This window comes from Pleurodeles waltl, chromosome 8 (genome assembly GCF_031143425.1).
Source record: "Pleurodeles waltl isolate 20211129_DDA chromosome 8, aPleWal1.hap1.20221129, whole genome shotgun sequence".
Classification (NCBI taxonomy): Eukaryota; Metazoa; Chordata; class Amphibia; order Caudata; family Salamandridae; genus Pleurodeles; species Pleurodeles waltl.
In genome coordinates, this window is record NC_090447.1 from 1489099919 (window position 1) to 1489117151 (window position 17233).

General features: G+C 47.0%; 1 protein-coding gene across 2 annotated transcripts in view; it reads left to right on the forward strand.

Moving 5' to 3' along the window:
- Positions 1 to 17233, forward strand: part of CFAP91 (cilia and flagella associated protein 91) — a 353091-nt gene that overhangs the window by 286797 nt on the left and 49061 nt on the right. For both annotated transcript variants that reach the window (XM_069202687.1, XM_069202688.1), the window contains exon 13: positions 16910 to 17056. In XM_069202687.1, the coding sequence (XP_069058788.1) occupies positions 16910 to 17056 (147 nt within the window). The remainder of the gene's footprint in view (positions 1 to 16909; positions 17057 to 17233) is intronic.

Consider the following 17233-nt stretch of genomic DNA (forward strand, 5'->3'; position numbering starts at 1 on the left):
CATGTGACCCAAGACATAGGCTGCAGGCACCAAAAGGTTAGGCTAAGAAAATGGCAACTTTCTAAATGTGTCATTTTCAGAATTGTGACTTAAAAATTAACTTTACCATTAAAGAGTATTTTAAATTACAATTCTATTGAGACCATGATATCTCTACCTATTCCCAGTCAAACGTTATCACTTATTAAATGTAATAAGGTAACCTAATGTATGCTATGGGAGAGGCAGGCCTCACATTAGTGAAACACAAATTTGGGAGTTTTCCGACAGGGAAATATAAAACATAAAAGTATATATCCCACTTTTTAAATACACTACACCCTGCCTTCTGGGCTTTTTAGACCCTACCTTAGGGGTGACTTATATGTATTAAAAGGGAGGGTTAGGCCTGGCAAATGGTTTATTTTGCCTGGTTGAATTGGCAGTTTAAAACTGCTCACGGGCTGCAATGGCAGACCTGAGACAAATTTGAAAGTAGTACCAACATGTAGTACCTCCTTACCAGGGTCTTATAAGTAAATTAAATGGGGCAGTTTGTTGTAAGCCAATGTTACCATGTTGATGGAGAGCGCACAGACACTTCAGCACTGGTTAGCAGTAGTAAAGTGCACATAGTCCTAATGCCAGGAAAAACAAAATTCAGAAAACAGAAGGGGTGAAGGCAAAACTTTTGGGGGTGACCCTGCAGAGGACAAATCCAACAGTGATCAACTCCACCTCCTTGATTCTACTTGGTGACCTCAACTTCCACCTGGAAGACCACACCAACAACTCCCTGGAAGACATTAATGCACCAGATACCTACTCAACCCTATCTTTACCAACGTTTCCAGGCTTTTGGTGGACCAGCAAATCCTCCTCACTTGAACCGATTACTATTTTGTCCGCTTTGACCAGCTTCTCCCCCACCACTGCAGAACTTCACCCTTTAAAACCACCCAAGGCAGCTGGAACAAGATCACTGACTGAACATGGTCCTCAGAACCCCAAACCTTGTGCCAGATGCATCAAGTCCACGACAGCTCCCTGTCCATCACCTTCTTCATCGCCCTGATCACCGCCTGTGCAGGCTAGCTGGCCCCAATTAAGACCAAGACCAACCCAAGGCCCAGATCTCATACCAGCTTATACACAGAAGATCTAAGCTCTCCAAATGCCACAGCAAGCAAATAGAATGCTGGTGGAGACACATCCACAACGTACATAATCTAACCTCCACCTCCTTCAAATCCGCTTTCCACTTCTAACACCAGCAACTCATATCATACAACCCCTCATTACAGAATGAATGTACTGAACACAGCTCCAGCAATGAACATTACCTCACCCTCTGCCACCTCCACGACTGTCACCCCATTCCGGGAACTCTGCACCCAGCTGTCCCACTATTTACAGCCACTTTATCCCGCAAACAGACCTTTTCAGGTCTGACCAGGCCAGGCCCATCTCCCTTTTACCTACTCCTGCTAATATTTTAGATAAACACATCAACTCACAGCTCTCCAATTTTCTCGCAGCCAATAGCCTTCTTCATCCCACTCAGATGGGTTTTAGACCAGGGTATAGTACGGAAACAGCGTTCTAGCTTTTGTGGAAGAAGCTAGGAAGTGTGGAGATCAGGGACACACCACTGTAGTTATTTTGCTGGACCTGAGTGCAGCATTTGATACAGTTGACCATCAAGTGTTAATCCGAAGGATGAGGACCATCGGTATGAGGGATCAAGCACTGGCATGGCTGACGTCCTTCTTAGAAGGTAGATCGTTCCAGGTTTTGGACCGTTCCCATCTGTCTGACAAACTACAGTGTAAATGCGGTGTTCCACAGGGCTCTTCCTTGAGCCCTACTTTATTTAATATATACATGGCCCCGCTAGCTACACTGGTAGTGTCTTTTGGGTTAATGCTGGTGTCCTATGCTGACGACACTCATTTGGTCGTCTCTTTCTCTTCCAATGTGGATTTGGAAGGGGCCATATTATCCACCTGCCTACAAGCTGTCTCAGATTGGATGGCTGATAGTAAATTGCAATTAAACGAAGAAAAGACAAAACTAATGATTCTGGGCCCAGAACCTAGATTAGGCACTCAGCGAAGGTTTCCCACAGCGTTGAGGGATCTTCCGCCCCCTAAGAAATCGATCAAGAGTTTGGGGATCTGCCTTGACCCTCTTTTGACATTGGCTATCCACGGTAAACATATATCCTCTACTTGCTTTAGCCTCCTCAGACTTCTGAGGAAGGTCTTCTACATCTTACCAGCCTTGGCTAAGATACTTATTGTGCAAGCCACCATCCTTTCAAGAATTGATTATGGTAACGGACTTTTCCTTGGATCCCCATCTTACGTTAAAAAGAAATTGCAAAGGGTCCAAAATGCCGCTGCGCGGCTGCTTTTGGACATTCCAAGATGGTCATCTGTAAAGACGGGTCTAGTTTCTTTACATTGGTTACCCGTCGAACAGTGGATAAAATGTAAGGCCCTATGCTATATACACAGGTCCCTTCATGATAGGGGTGCCCCTCTTCTGAAGAATATTGCTACTTTCTATAAAGCAAATAGAGCTTTGAGATCTGCCACCCTTACTTAGGCTATCCTACCCAAAATAAATAAAACCAAATGGGGTGGAGCCACCTTGGCCTTTTTGGGAGCCAAGTTGTGGAATTCCCTTCCTCCCAGCCTACGGCTGATGAACCAAGAGTACAATTTTCGGAAGGCCCTAAAAATGTGGTTATTTTAGACCTGGCTCTGGCTCTGACGTTTTTATTTTCGGTCTTGGTCCTTTAGCGCTGGGAAACCCCAGGGTAGCCATGCGCTCTATAAATAGTATAACATAACATAACATTAACCTTCACTGCCATCCAATGGAATGACACAAACACCCCAGAAACTTTGATGACCTGCTGGCCTTGCATCACGTTGATGGAGACTGCCAGTACCAAGCGCTCCATCCACTCCGGAACCCCATTGGATCCATACCCATACTTCATCTTCACCAAAGGAGTTTATGCCATCTGCATCATCTGCCCTGCACTCACCCCAATAGTCAACCACTCCCGCACCACAGCCACCTTCTCAATACCTGTAAACATGTCACCATACTACCTCTGCTGAAGAGACCCTCAGTAGACCTGAAGACTCTGGCTAACTACTGACCAATCCCCTTTGTTCCCCACCCAGCCAAAGGTATTGGAAAAACTTGTAAACAAATGACTGGCTTGACCGCCTCAATAACAACCACCTCCTGGACACCTTTTAGTCTGGATTTAGGCCCAGTCAGAGTGACCCCTTATCACCGTGATAGAAGATATGCACTTGATCATGATCATGGACAGAAGAGACATAGGCCCTCATTCCAACCCTGGCGGTCATGGACCGCCAGGGTGGATGGACACGGAAGCACCGCCAACAGGCTGGCGGTGCTTCAGTGCCCATTCTGAATGCGGCGGTAAAGCCGCGGTCAGAAAAGGGGATCCGGCGGGACCTGGCTGGGCTGAATCTCCATGGCGGCGCTGCTTACAGCGCCGCCATGGAGATTCCGACCCCCTTCCCGCCATCCTGTTTCTGGTGGTTTTTACCGCCAGGAACAGGATGGCGGGAACGGGTGTCGTGGGGCCCCTGGGGGCCCCTGCACTGCCCATGCCACGGCATGGGCAATGCAGGGGCCCCCTAACAGGGCCCCAGCATGATTTTCACTGTCTGCATAGCAGACAGTGAAAATCGCGACGGGTGCAACTGCACCCGTCGCACCCCTGCAACACCGCCGGCTCCATTCGGAGCCGGCCTCTGTGTTGCAGGGCCTTTCCCGCTGGGCCGGCGGGTGCTCCTTTGGCGGGCGCCCGCCGGCCCAGCGGGTAAGCCAGAATGGCCAAATGGCGGTGACCGCATGGCGGGCGGCTACCGCCGCCCTCCGCGGTCAGAATGACCACCATAGTGGCAACATTCCTGTTCGACCTCTTAGCTGCTTTTGACACCATATCCCATCCAGCGCTTCCACAAAACCTGCACACGAGAACCCACCCTCCATTACATCAGCTACTTCATCACTGGACTCACCCAATATGTCAGCCTGGTGCTGTACACTTCTACTACGACCAACCTAACCTGCAGAGTCCCTCAAGAGTGCTCACTCAGCCCCACACTGTTTAACATCTACATGGCACCACTCACCAACATCATCTGCGCTCATTGAATCAGCATCATCTCATACACAACACTCAGCTCATTCACTCCCTTTCTGACCGCTTTCCAAACTTCTGAATGAAGTTCAACACTTTCATGTCTGGATGAAGAGCAATCGTCTAAAGCTAAACTCCAACAAGGCGGAAGTGGTCTTCACAAAGAACACATTGCTATTGACCTTTCTATGGACCTCAGCCTAGTGACCAGCTGAACAGAGGCCCACACACAACCCTTCGAACCAAGCTAGGAACCTCAGGATAGTGGTAGACGATCAACTCTCAATGGTCTGCAGATCAACATGGTCCCCTCCTCCAGCTTTCCTACCCTCAAACTCCTCAAAGAAAACTTCAAATGGCTTCAACTCAACATCCAGAGAACTGTCATACAAACCCTGGTTTCTAGTAAACTAGACTATGTGAACACTATGTATGTATGTATATATCTGCTGCTCTACTGCTGCCAGACACACTCAAACTCCCACCCGACACTCATATCTCCACACACCTCATAGACCTTCTCTGGCTTCCTGCTCACAAACGGTCATTCTTCAAGCTTCTCACCCATTCACACAAAGCCCTACATGATCTAGGCCCCACTTACCTGAACAGCCACATTAAAATATATTTCCGACCAGAAATTTCAGCTCAGCCAAGCCTCCTGCTCGTCCACATCACCTGAAACCACAGAGCTAGAACCGACTCATCCACTTTCTCATTGCTTGTCCCCAAAGCCTGGAACAACCTCCCCTTGCACATCAGAGCAGTCAGCCTCTCTACATATCATCATAAAGGACTGCTGCCAGAGTAGCTAAGCGACACTATGTGTATCACACAAGTGGTATTTTCCTGTTCTTGAGGATTGCTTTCTGTCCGATGGTGGTAGCAGTGTCCCAAAGTATCACATGCACCTTGCATGGGACGATTGTAGGAGTGGTGTTTTCTCCAGATGACATCTTGATGTTTTGCATGCATGTAACTTAATAGGGGGTTGTGTGAGGTGCTAAAGATTATTGAGGAAAGCTGTTTGAAGCTAACTGAAGAGAAGTGCAAGCTCTCCAGCACTGGATCGTTTATATATTTACATACTTGACTCATTCCTCGTTTGTCAGTTTGGGAATCACTTGTAACTTTAAATAACAGTAAATAGTTTTAAAATGGCAGTAGACTACAGCAACATCATTTGTTTAGTAGTGCATCTACTTTTTAAATAAAAAGCACCCAAACTTTAGCCTATGAGACTGAAGCTCTAAGCTCTCCTGTTCTCCTAGGGGACACAGCAGCAAGTCATGTGTGAGGAAGTCCCTAAGAAGAACTCTGCCCTAACATGATTGTACCCTAATACTTTTCTGGTATTCCCTGGATTTGAACTAGCCCTTTCCTCAGATTTTAGTGCACTGTAATTTGTTAGCAGATTTTTGTGGTAAATCTCCACTTTCTGATGGATACACCTACCTGTGGATTCCTCACCTAAAAAATTCTCCCCCTCGCGCCAGCCTCGACGGAAATTTCTTCTAGCTCTGCACGTCGACGATGACGTCACAATCGCCCGACTCCACTCGACGCTGTATGACGTCATCTAGGCAATAAGTAGCCCTCGTCGACGTGCAGACGTCAGTTCCCTTTTTTCCGTGCCTCCAAGTAACAGTTTTTCTTCGAGGCTCACAGGGAGCTACAGTTGCGTATCGGCGGTTACAATGTCACAACCAAGAAAATCCGGTTTTAAGCCTTGTAACCAGTGCGGGGGTCGAATGTCAGTTACTGATCCCCATGAGAATTGCCTCTGGTGCCTTAGTTCCGACCATGAGGTAGAGTCATGCAGCTCCTGCCAGCGCATGAACCCTAAGGCGCTTAAGGAAAGAGAGGCAAAATTATTCTTGGCCCGTTCTAAGAAAAAGAAGGAGAGGCGTCATCGAGAGAGTCCTCTTCGAGGGCTCATCATCGCCATGGAGACTCTCGGCGCCGTCACGACTCCCGGCGCCGATCAAGTAAAGGACGGTCCAGGTCCATCTCCGTCAGCTCGGCGCCGTCCGACGTGGGAGATTAGCCTGACCTCCTCCGACTCAGACTTCACCTGGGTCGGTTTTCGAAGTCGAGCTTCTTCAGAGACCAGAGGGTTCTCCTAACCAGGAGTTGCCTGGCCCATCTTCAGCTTCTATGCCGGCGCCGGTGCAACAGCAATATCCGGCTTTCCCGGCGCCGGGTACGGATCCTGCGGCTTTTTTGAATGCCATGTTTAACATTTTTTCCACCATGGCGCCGGGTGGAAGACAAGCAGGTCCGTCGGGCCCTTTGGCCTTTAATTTGGGTGTTCCGGCGTCTTATAAGTCGACGCCTTTCATGGCATTTTTGTCTGCTGCAGCTGAAGCCGTGCTGATGCCCTTGACGTCGCCCAGGAGACCTGCAACACCTGCTACGGCGCCGATGGATTCGCCTCGGATCCAGTCCACGGTCAAGGTTCCTGTGGAGCCAGAGGGCCCGGCGTCGGATGGATCCGAGGGTCGGCGCCGACGAAGATCTTCGGCGTCGGCCGACGCCTTATCGACGCCGGGTCTCCAATCTAGACTTCGATCCAGACGCCTGGCTTTGCGCCTTCTGGAGGAGGAAGAGTACAGCAGACAACACCTGGAAGAGGGTGAAATCTTGAAGCCTTCCGGTGACTTTCAAGGACTGGATACTGCGAGTGGCATCGATACTTCCCCTGAGTGGGATCTGGCTTCCCCTGGGGAGTATACTGAGGAAGCTGCATCTTTTCATGCAGTAATACGGAAGGCTGCAGACTTCTTAGATCTTCCTCTTCTGGCTGTGGAGGTGAAGAGGAACCTTTTGACAGAGGTGCTACATCCAACTTCTGTGACGGCAGAGCCTCTCTTGCCTTTTAATGAGGCTCTTCTGGACCCCATCAAAGACATTTGGAAGAAACCTGGGTCTTCTGCAGCTGTCAACAGGGCGGTAGCACGACGCTATCGAGCGGCACCAGGTGACCCTGTCTTCCTCTCCAAGCACCTGACACCGGAGAGCTTATTAGTTCAGGCCTCCTGTTCTTCCCGGTCCTCTCCTGGCTCATTCCCCAGAACCCCTGCGGACAGCCTGCATTTTGGGACGTTATATTCATGCCCTTATGGAGGAAGCAAAAGGCCACCCGAACTTGTCACAGGAAGTGTTACAATTGCTGATGGATGCTCAGGCGGTGGCGACCCAGGTGATCCAGTCTGGGTTAGACACTTCGGACTCAGTGGCAAGAGCTATGGGCACATCCATAGTTTCGAGACGACAATCTTGGCTACGTTCGTCTGGCTTTTCAACGGATGTGCAGGCGACTCTCCTGGATCTGCCTTTTGATGGTGAAAAACTCTTTGGGACAAAGGCAGATTCTGCTCTTGAACGATTTAAAGAGAGCAGGGCCACAGCGAGGTCGTTAGGACTTCAGTCTGCCTCCTCCTCCTCCTTTAGGTCTTATAGGAGGTTTAGGGGTTTTGGACGTGGCTCCTCCTTTCGTGGCAGATTCAAAGGACCACAACAATCTGCAAGCTCCCTGCCATACAGATCCTTCAGGGGCAGGGGCAGAGTCCATACTAGAGGAGCCACCCAGCAGCACTCTGCCTCTTCCTCTTCCTCAGGAGGGGTGCAGCAGGGAAAGCTACCTTAGTCCTCCACCACTCCCTGTTCACTTGTCTCCGGTAGGGGGGAGACTTGCCCAAATTCTTCCAATGTGGGAGCTTATAACAACAGACTCTTGGGTCATCGACATTGTGAAGAGGGGGTATGCTCTTCCCTTTTGGGAGTTCCCTCCTCCCTTCCCTCCCCGCCCATCCTTCTGTTCGGAAGACCATCTTCTGTTACTACAACAGGAGGTGTTATCCCTATTGGCAAAAGGCGCAGTAGAGTTGGTTCCCGAGCAGGAGAGGGGTCAGGGCTGTTATTCAAGATACTTTCTGATCCCCAAAAAGGATGGTTGGTTAAGACCAATTCTGGACTTGAGGATTTTGAATTGGTTCCTCAGGCAGGAAAAGTTAAAAATGCTGACCCTTTCACAGGTTCTTTTGGCATTGAAGGAAGGAGATTGGATGGTGTCGGTCGATTTGCAGGATGCCTACTTCCATATTCCGATCCTCAAATCGCACAGGAAGTATCTCCGGTTTGTGGTGGGATCGCAGCATTATCAGTTTGCGGTCCTCCCGTTTGGTCTTACTTCAGCACCTCGAGTCTTCACAAAGATGATGGCGGTGGTAGCGGCAGAGCTCAGAAGAAGGGTGATAGCGTTTTTTCCCTATCTGGACGATTGGTTGATCAAAGCCAAGACTCCGGAGCTCGTGCGGCGTCATCTCCAGTCGACAACTCAATTGTTGTACGACCTGGGTTTTTCAATCAATGTGCCCAAATCTCACCTGGAGCCCTCTCAACGCCTCCTGTTCATAGGGGCAGTATTGGACACGACATTGAATTGGGCCTTTCCTCCGCCCCAGCGGGTTCAGGACATTCAGGCGCTGATTCCAATGTTTCGAAATGGAGCGGTAGTTCCAGTCCTCAAGGTCCTTCGTCTGCTCGGTCTGTTTGCTTCTTGCATACTGCTGGTCACTCATGCACGCTGGCACATGAGGGCTCTTCAGTGGTGCGTCCGCAGGCAGTGGTTTCAGCATAAAGGGGATCTCGAGGAATCGATAAAGATCTCCAGAGACACTGCAGTGGATCTTCAGTGGTGGGCAGCGGTCGACAACCTGTCACAAGGAAGGCCGTTTTCGCTACCGCCACCAGTGGCCACAGTGGTAACGGATGCTTCCACTCTAGGGTGGGGAGCTCATCTGGGGGACCTGGAGGTCAAAGGCCTTTGGTCTCCAGTGGAACAGAGATTTCACATCAATCTGTTGGAATTGCGGGCAGTACGTCTGGCTCTCAAGGCCTTCCTCCCTTCCATTTGCGGTCAGTCAGTCCAGATCCTAACGGACAATACTACCGCGATGTGGTATATAAACAAGCAGGGAGGAGTGGGATTGTATCTTCTCTGCAGAGAAGCTCTTCGACTCTGGTCCTGGCTTCAGGAACACAAGATCTGCTTGGTAGCCCATCATTTGGCCGGAGCTCTGAACGTGTGTGCGGACGTTCCCAGTCGACGCAACTCGGTCGACCACGAGTGGCGTCTTCATCCAGATCTGGTTCTGTACATCTTCCAGATGTGGGGATATCCGCAGATAGATCTGTTTGCAACTCAGGAGAATGCACAGTGTCCGTTATTTTGCAGCCTCCAGTATCCGGTGCAAGGAGCTTTGGGGGACGCGTTTCAGATGTCCTGGAAGAGTCAGTTGCTTTACGCGTTTCCTCCCATACCCTTGATTCCTCGAGTTCTGAGGAAGATCCGCCAAGACCGAGCCCAGGTCATCTTAATAGCTCCGGATTGGCCAAGAAGTGTGTGGTATTCAGACCTTCTCCAACTCTCTCAGTGCCCTCCGCTCCATCTCCCTTACAGGGTGGACCTCCTCTCGCAGTCGCAGGGGCAGATTTTACACCCCCACCTCCAGAGTTTGCACCTTCATGCCTGGATCTTGAATGGGGCAATCTGAGTGCTTTTTCTCTCCCACCGGATGTGGTGGATGGTATTTTAACGGCCAGGCGACACTCCACTAAATTGATTTATGCAAGTCGTTGGGCTAAATTTGTATGTTGGTGTGGAGAGAACAGAATTGATCCCTTAAAGGCTCGTTTGTCTGACATATTGTCATTTGCTCTTTTCCTGGCGCAGAAAGGTTGTGCGGTTGCCACAGTCAAGGGTTATTTATCTGCACTGTCGGCTTTTCTGTGCCTTCCTGATCAGCCTTCCTTGTTTAAGTCTCCTATTGTTTTAAGGTTTGTAAAGGGGCTCACTAACAAATTTCTACCATCACCATTTGTTATGCCTCAGTGGGACCTTAATTTAGTATTAACATTTTTAATGGGTTCTCCGTTTGAACCGATGCATTCTTGTACTTTGCGGTTGCTAGTTCTCAAGACTGTTTTCCTGGTGGCCATAACATCGGCCATAAGGGTCAGTGAGCTTCAGGCTCTTAGTGTAGAGTCCCCATACCTTTCTTTCTTTAGAGACAAAGTGGTGTTAAGGACCAAAGCGGCTTTCCTCACGAAGGTTGTTACACCCTTTCACTTGGGGCAGTCTATTACTCTCTCTTCCTTTTACCCTCCGCCTCATCCATCCAAGGAGGAAGAGAGGCTCCACCGGCTGGCTCCACGAAGAGCGCTGAGCTTCTATGTCGACAGGACGAAGGAGTTCAGGCAAGATGATCAGCTCTTCGTTGGATACGTGGGGAAGAGGAAAGGTATAGCAATCCACAAGAGAACGCTATCCAGGTGGGTCATTCTATGTATCAAAATGTGTTATTCTTTGGCGAAGAAAGAACCACCTGTGGGGCTTCGTGCCCATTCCACCAGAGCTAAAGCTGCTTCTTCGGCTTTGGCTAGGGGTGTTCCTGTGGTTGATATCTGCAGGGCGGCAACTTGGGCGTCCCTCCATACTTTTGTCAAGCATTATTGTTTGGATTCTGAGGTTAGGAGGGATGGCCATTTTGCTCGCTCGGTGCTGCAGGATTTCTTGGTTTGACCATTCGGGCACCCACCTCCAGAGGTAGTACTGCTTTGGGACTCTATTCTTTAGGTGAGGAATCCACAGGTAGGTGTATCCATCAGAAGAATAAGTTACTTACCTTCGGTAACACTTTTTCTGGTGGATACAGTAACTACCTGTGGATTCCTCACGGTCCCACCCGCCTCCCCGTTGCCTGACTGGTCATACCATGAAATCCATGGGTGAGCATCCCTTGTCTTGTATATATGTATATACCTGAATTATGTATATAGTTGGGGCATGTATATATGCATTTCTTTCACCAATTTAGTTAGTTCAAGGAAAACATGTTTGGACTTGTCTCACATATTTTACTTTCATATAGAGCACTTATTGCTGTTACCTAATTTTGTCTTTATTGTAATAAATGTTGTGATTTCATTCCATTTGATGTGACTATGTTCTCTTTAAGGTCAATGTTCACCTGTTCGCCTCTATGGCACATAAAAAATGGTGATAACTGACGTCTGCACGTCGATGAGGGCTTCTTATTGCCTAGATGACGTCATACGGCGTTGCGTGGAGTCGGGCGATTGTGACGTCATCGTCGACGTGCAGAGTTAGAAGAAATTTCCATCGAGGCTGGCGCGAGGGGGAGAATTCTTTAGGTGAGGAATCCACAGGTAGTTACTGTATCCACCAGAAAAAGCGTTCATTGTTGGAGCAGTCGACAAAATATCCTCCAGAAAAGACTTTGTTGGTGAGAGGTTTGTCAACTAAGGCATCGTCGACAGAAACACTTCACTCTACGAGGATGTCAACGATGACATCACTGTTGACGAGACCGTCTACAACACAGTCGATGAGACCATCATCGTTGATGTCATCAATAACACCATCGTCGACAATATCATCGTCGACGACACCACTAGTTCCTACCAGCCAAGACAGCATGATCCCCATTTCTTCTGGATCTCTTGACCTTCAAGCCACTGTAAAGATTACAACACTTTCTAGATCTGCTGTATATCCTGCGGACACATCACCTAGTAAGGTGACAACCTTACTGCCTAGTCACCTGCTAGACTGGGAGGAGTCTGAGGATGAAGGGTCATTTGATGACGCACACAGCCCATCCCAGTTACATGTCAAATACCAAGATGATGATGATGATGAGTATGAGCAACAGTAGCAGTCTTATTATCTGCATCAAAGACGTTACTATGAGCCATTGCATCAGCCGAGAGACACAGTACAAATGCCTGCTTCCTTAATTCAGGACTTGCAATCCATGTTACAAGATTGTAAGAGGAGATTTCTAACTGCAACTGAGACACAGCCACCACAACCCTCCTCTCCGGCTACACCAAGGACTATGCCTCCGCCACCAGCAACGCCCAGGCTCACACCTACGTCAGCAATAGCCGCTCCCCCCAGAGAGGATGTTTCCTCTTGAGAAGATGAAAGGGAAGAAGGATAGATTTTTACTCCCCAACATCCCAACGATGAATGGGACTACTATTTAGCTCCTACACCATCACCACCACCACCTCCTCATCCATCAAATTCTCCACCGTAGGATATAGGAGGTTTCCATAATTTAATGGACAGAGCTGCTACACATTTCCATTCACCAACATCTGTCTTGCGTTCAGAATGCTTCCTCCCTGGTTTTAAAGAACAGGCAAGAAAGTCTGAGAGAGCAATCCCCATCATAGACTTTATCTGTAGTGAAGGTCCAAAAATTATGGAAAATCCATCTACAATCCCACTGAAACTAGATAAAAAATACAAGGCTACACATGACTCTCCAGCCTGTTTGACAGGGCACCCAAAACCAGATTCTGTCATATCTGAGGCTGCCCAAAGACGTTCTAAGAATCCATCTACGCCTATTTCTACTCCACCAGACAAGGAAGGCAGATGTCTGGACTACGTGGGCAAGAGGTTCTCATCCATGTCCGCTATTACCGTGCGTGCTGCCAACACTCCAGCTATTTTAGGTCCCTATCACCGTCAAATGTGGTCTGACATGAATGCTTTTATTGAGCTCATTCTGGAAGACAAACAACCTGAGGCATGTAAGATACTGCAGGAGGGAGAGCGTAATTCGACAGAGATAATTGACTGGACATAGCCTCCACGGGCTTCTGACATCTGGCGGGAGCAGCTGTTTTGCGCCGCCATGGATGAATAAAAGCAGCCTCTTTCAGGCCGGAAGTCCAATCCATAATATTAGACATGGCCTATGATGGCGAAACTCTTTTTGGCAAACACATAGATGACGCCCTGCTAGCCATCAAGACTGATACGGAGACTGCTTGTTCTCTGGGTACCCTACAGTACAAGAAGCAGCCCTTTCAGGGAGCCAGAGGTAGGCTTTTGAGGTCCCTACCATAGACAGTACTAACAGTCACAGTACAGGCCAGCTTATCACCAGTCTTATAGACAGCCATCTGCAGCCACCTACATCAGACAAGGTGAAAGAAGAAAACTGACCTCACAAGCACGGGATCAACCCTGTACACAATGATACTCATCGGGTACCAGCTCAGGCTCAATGTTTCCCACAATTCCATCCAGTGGGGGCGAACATCTCCAATTATCAACAGAATTGGGAAAAAATAACATCAGACAAATGGGTGCTGGATATAGTGGCTCACGGTCAATAGCTAGAATTTGTACAGAAACCACCAGACCACCCTCCTGGGAAATCGCATCCACTTCATCTTCACTTGCTAAAACAAGAAGCATTACAAATGCTCTCCAAGGTTGCGATAGAAGAGGCCCCTGTACAGCAGAGGGGACAAGGATTCTATTCTTGTTTTTTTCTCATAAGAAAGAAGTCGGTGGAATGTAGACAGATCCTAGATCTTGGACAATTAAACACATTTCTAAGGAAAATCCTTCCGTATGATCACACTGTCTGATATCCTTCACCTTCTCAACACTAGAGATATTATTAAATCGTTGGATCTCCAGGATGCCTATTTCCACATCCCCATACATGCAAAGCATCAAAAATACCTCCGCTTCACAGTGGCCGGTACCCATTACCAATTCAAAGTTCTCCCGTTCAGATTAAAGTCAGCGCCAATAATCTTCACAAAATGTCTTGCGCCGATTGCAGCCACTCTCCGCAATGAGGGCTTTCAAGTTTTAGCCTTAGACAAGATATGTCAAGCTGCAACGCCGAAGACTACACATTCTTTCGCACAGTACACACAAAGAACCGATTTAGTCGTAGGACAGGCGGTCCTGCGTCATCTATTTAATTAAGGCGAACCTTTTTGAGTGTATATGTTTAATTCGATATACAATTGCTTCTAACACCTGTGCAATTATTGCCTGCTATGTATCAATAAATATATATAGAGATGTGTGTGTGTGTGTGTGTGTGTGTGTGTGTGTGTGTATATGTATGTATATATATATATGTGTGTGTGTGTGTATATATAAGCTAAAATGCTCTCTCCCACTATCCACTATGGGCAGAACAGTTATTACGAGTACTGCTGGCTATTCAGATTCAAGCATGTGATGATTTATGAAAGATCCAATACTGGATAAGAACACAAGTTACTTACCTGTAACTACAGATATCCCGTATTGGTATCTTTCATAAATTCACATGCAACCCACACTCCTCCCCTTTGATGCTCACCTTCCTTTTTCAGTACATACTCTTCACTCTAGTGCTAGAAAAAAGAGCGTATGAGCCTCTTTTGGGAATATTCTAGAGGGTGCTGGCGCCTGATTGGTCACAAGTCAAGTTAGTTTCTTTTTTACAAAAGGACATGGATAGGCTGTATGTTTGAGTTTGCTAGCATTATAGCCTATGGAAATTTTTAGTTACTGTTTTTTTAGGATACATGGTACTCCCACTTCAACGGGGATGATTCAAGCATGTGAATTTATGAAAGATACCAATACTGGATAACTGTAGTTACAGGTAAGTAACTTGTTTTCTTTTGGGCAATGTATAGAATGTCTCCATGGAACAACACTCCTATTGCACATGATCTCTCAGTCACAGAGCACATTGTTAACATTCCACACGCAAACAGCACACGCTGGTGAAGGAGCTTTAGGATTCCAGTTATAGAGGACTAAACAAATGTAAGCATGGAATTTTGGAACTCTCTGCCCCACCAGGGGTAAAGGCAGGGACGGCTCTGTTGTAGTTGGACTATAACTTCTAGAAGAGACTGCTGGTTTAGGGATGACAGCACTTTTGTTTGTAACAACAAGTCGCAAATGTCGGCCCAACCCTCCCGGCTCACAAGCAGTACCTCTGCAAAAACCGAAACAGTAAAAATATGTTTTCTGGCAGCCTTTACGCATGGACTCTAGAATGCAACATCTCAGGGGAGTCGTGGTGGAACTGAAGTTACCCTTTTCTCACGTTCGTAAGAAGTCTCAATCACACAGGCAGTGAAGAAGATACAGGAAGGTTTTCAATCGTTTTATTGAAAAGACTTCACTCTACGATAAAATGCATGAAATGCAATGATTAGGATAATGAGTAATGCAAGAAGCAGAATTGCAAAGATGAGTAGTTAAGACAAAGACCCCTACCATCTTGCAATGTACATGAAATGTAAAATATCCCTAAAACCCCAGCATCGAGAACCTAATCTCTAACCTATCAAGAGCTAGGTATAATACACCTAATCTGCCAGTACCATGTCCATGAGAAGCGCCAACCCAACCTTTGTTACCTTGGAATGAGGTCTCTAGATCAGACTGTGGTGACACGAAGGCTGGGTCTGCATCAAAGCCACGTGCAGCATAGATGGCGTCAGTAGCATCTGGTAGGATTCCCACTGATAACCTTGTCTGCTTGAGATGTATTTATACAGATCTTGTAGGACCCCTGACGCAGGTAAATTCCCAAACAGTAGATATGGGCCAGGCTTGTGGTGGCAATTATATAAACATTTCCCACCAAAAGTACATTATGTTCCTGTCACACATACGTGGGAAAGTGACGTGATGTGAATACCTACGTACATCACTTACTTTTGACAGTGATAGTGACACCTTCCTAGAGTGGCATTGATAACATAAATCAAAACATTGCTCTAACTCTAAACAAAGGCAGCCATCTTAAGAGAAACAATAAAATGAATAGACTGAGTCAGAGCAGGATAATTAGGTTAAAAGTCACTAGGTGACGGGGGCACAGGCCTGCAAGCCAGAAGGCTAAGCTAAACTCCTGATTCCCATTAAAACTAAATAGGATCCACTACAGCACCTTCGCTATGACGAAGGAGTGTTGCACCTCCTGGCTGAGCCGGCAGCAGAAAAATAAAACAATAGTTGCCACTAATGTCCTTGACAAGTAGCTGGGGGGCAACATCTGTATCGAACATTTGCCCGGCCTATGGTGCAGTCCCTGAGAGCGTTGAACATTTTTTGCTTTTTTGTACAGCCTACGTTCTCCCTCAACGTAAATGGATAATACACATTTGCCGGAACCTGGGCACTAGACAATATGTTACTGCTTTTAGGATCTTAAAAAGTGATACTTCTTCTGTTACGGTGCTGCCAGTTGGCTTGTGGCTGCATGGCACATACACACTTATTTTTTAAAAGAGTGTAAATGATAAATGTTAATAACTTGTGCTAATCCCTTACATATGGTGCACACATGCTAGTTTTGTTCTTAATTTCAATTAATCATGCTATTAAGTACGAAATTATGTACATTCAGTGGCCTTGGGTCTGATATGGTTTTACTTCCCTTGCTCTTGTTTTATCTTTTTTTTTATTCACTGTATTTATTATTGTAAATTATGTAGTGCTTTTTGTCTTGTTGCTTTGATGGTTTAATGACCGAATAGAGCTTTTTATGATGATGATGAACACATTACAGAAGAAAAAAATGCATCCTCTGAATTGTGGCAAATAGAAGTTATTGTTGATAAATTATTTTCTTCACGTCTTATGCCAATTTGTGCACCGAAAGTAAATTTATAGGACACTTTTTCTATGATATGCTTAGGGTGGATGGAACAAAGTTGATTCAGTTATAGAATCACTCAGGGATACTGTAAATGGACCAAGGCAACATAATATCATTTAGCAGGAGATTTTACAGGCTTCCATAGAGTCCAATATTCTTTGTGACTTTTCTAGTATTGGTTATGTTGTCTCACTTATCACTTATTTTTCAATAGATCTATGAGGGGAAAGAGAAGCGCCTGGAGCTAATCCAGGAAATGCGCACCACACATGCTCTCCAGGAAGACAAGCAGCTCTTGAAGAAAGCTGAGAAGCAGGTGACACTGGCTTTACAGCGCCAGAGGGACTTGCGTGATCATAAGGTATGACAACAAAGGAGGGAGAACTTATATAAAAGAGCTTTGTTGGTGATTTTGGCATTTACTGCGTCTTAAGATCCTCATTGATTGTCATAAACTTAGAATATTCCTTCCAATGTGTGCGGGCCCGGAACACTTCTTTTCCATAGTATATAGCAAAAATCTTAATTGGATGTAGAC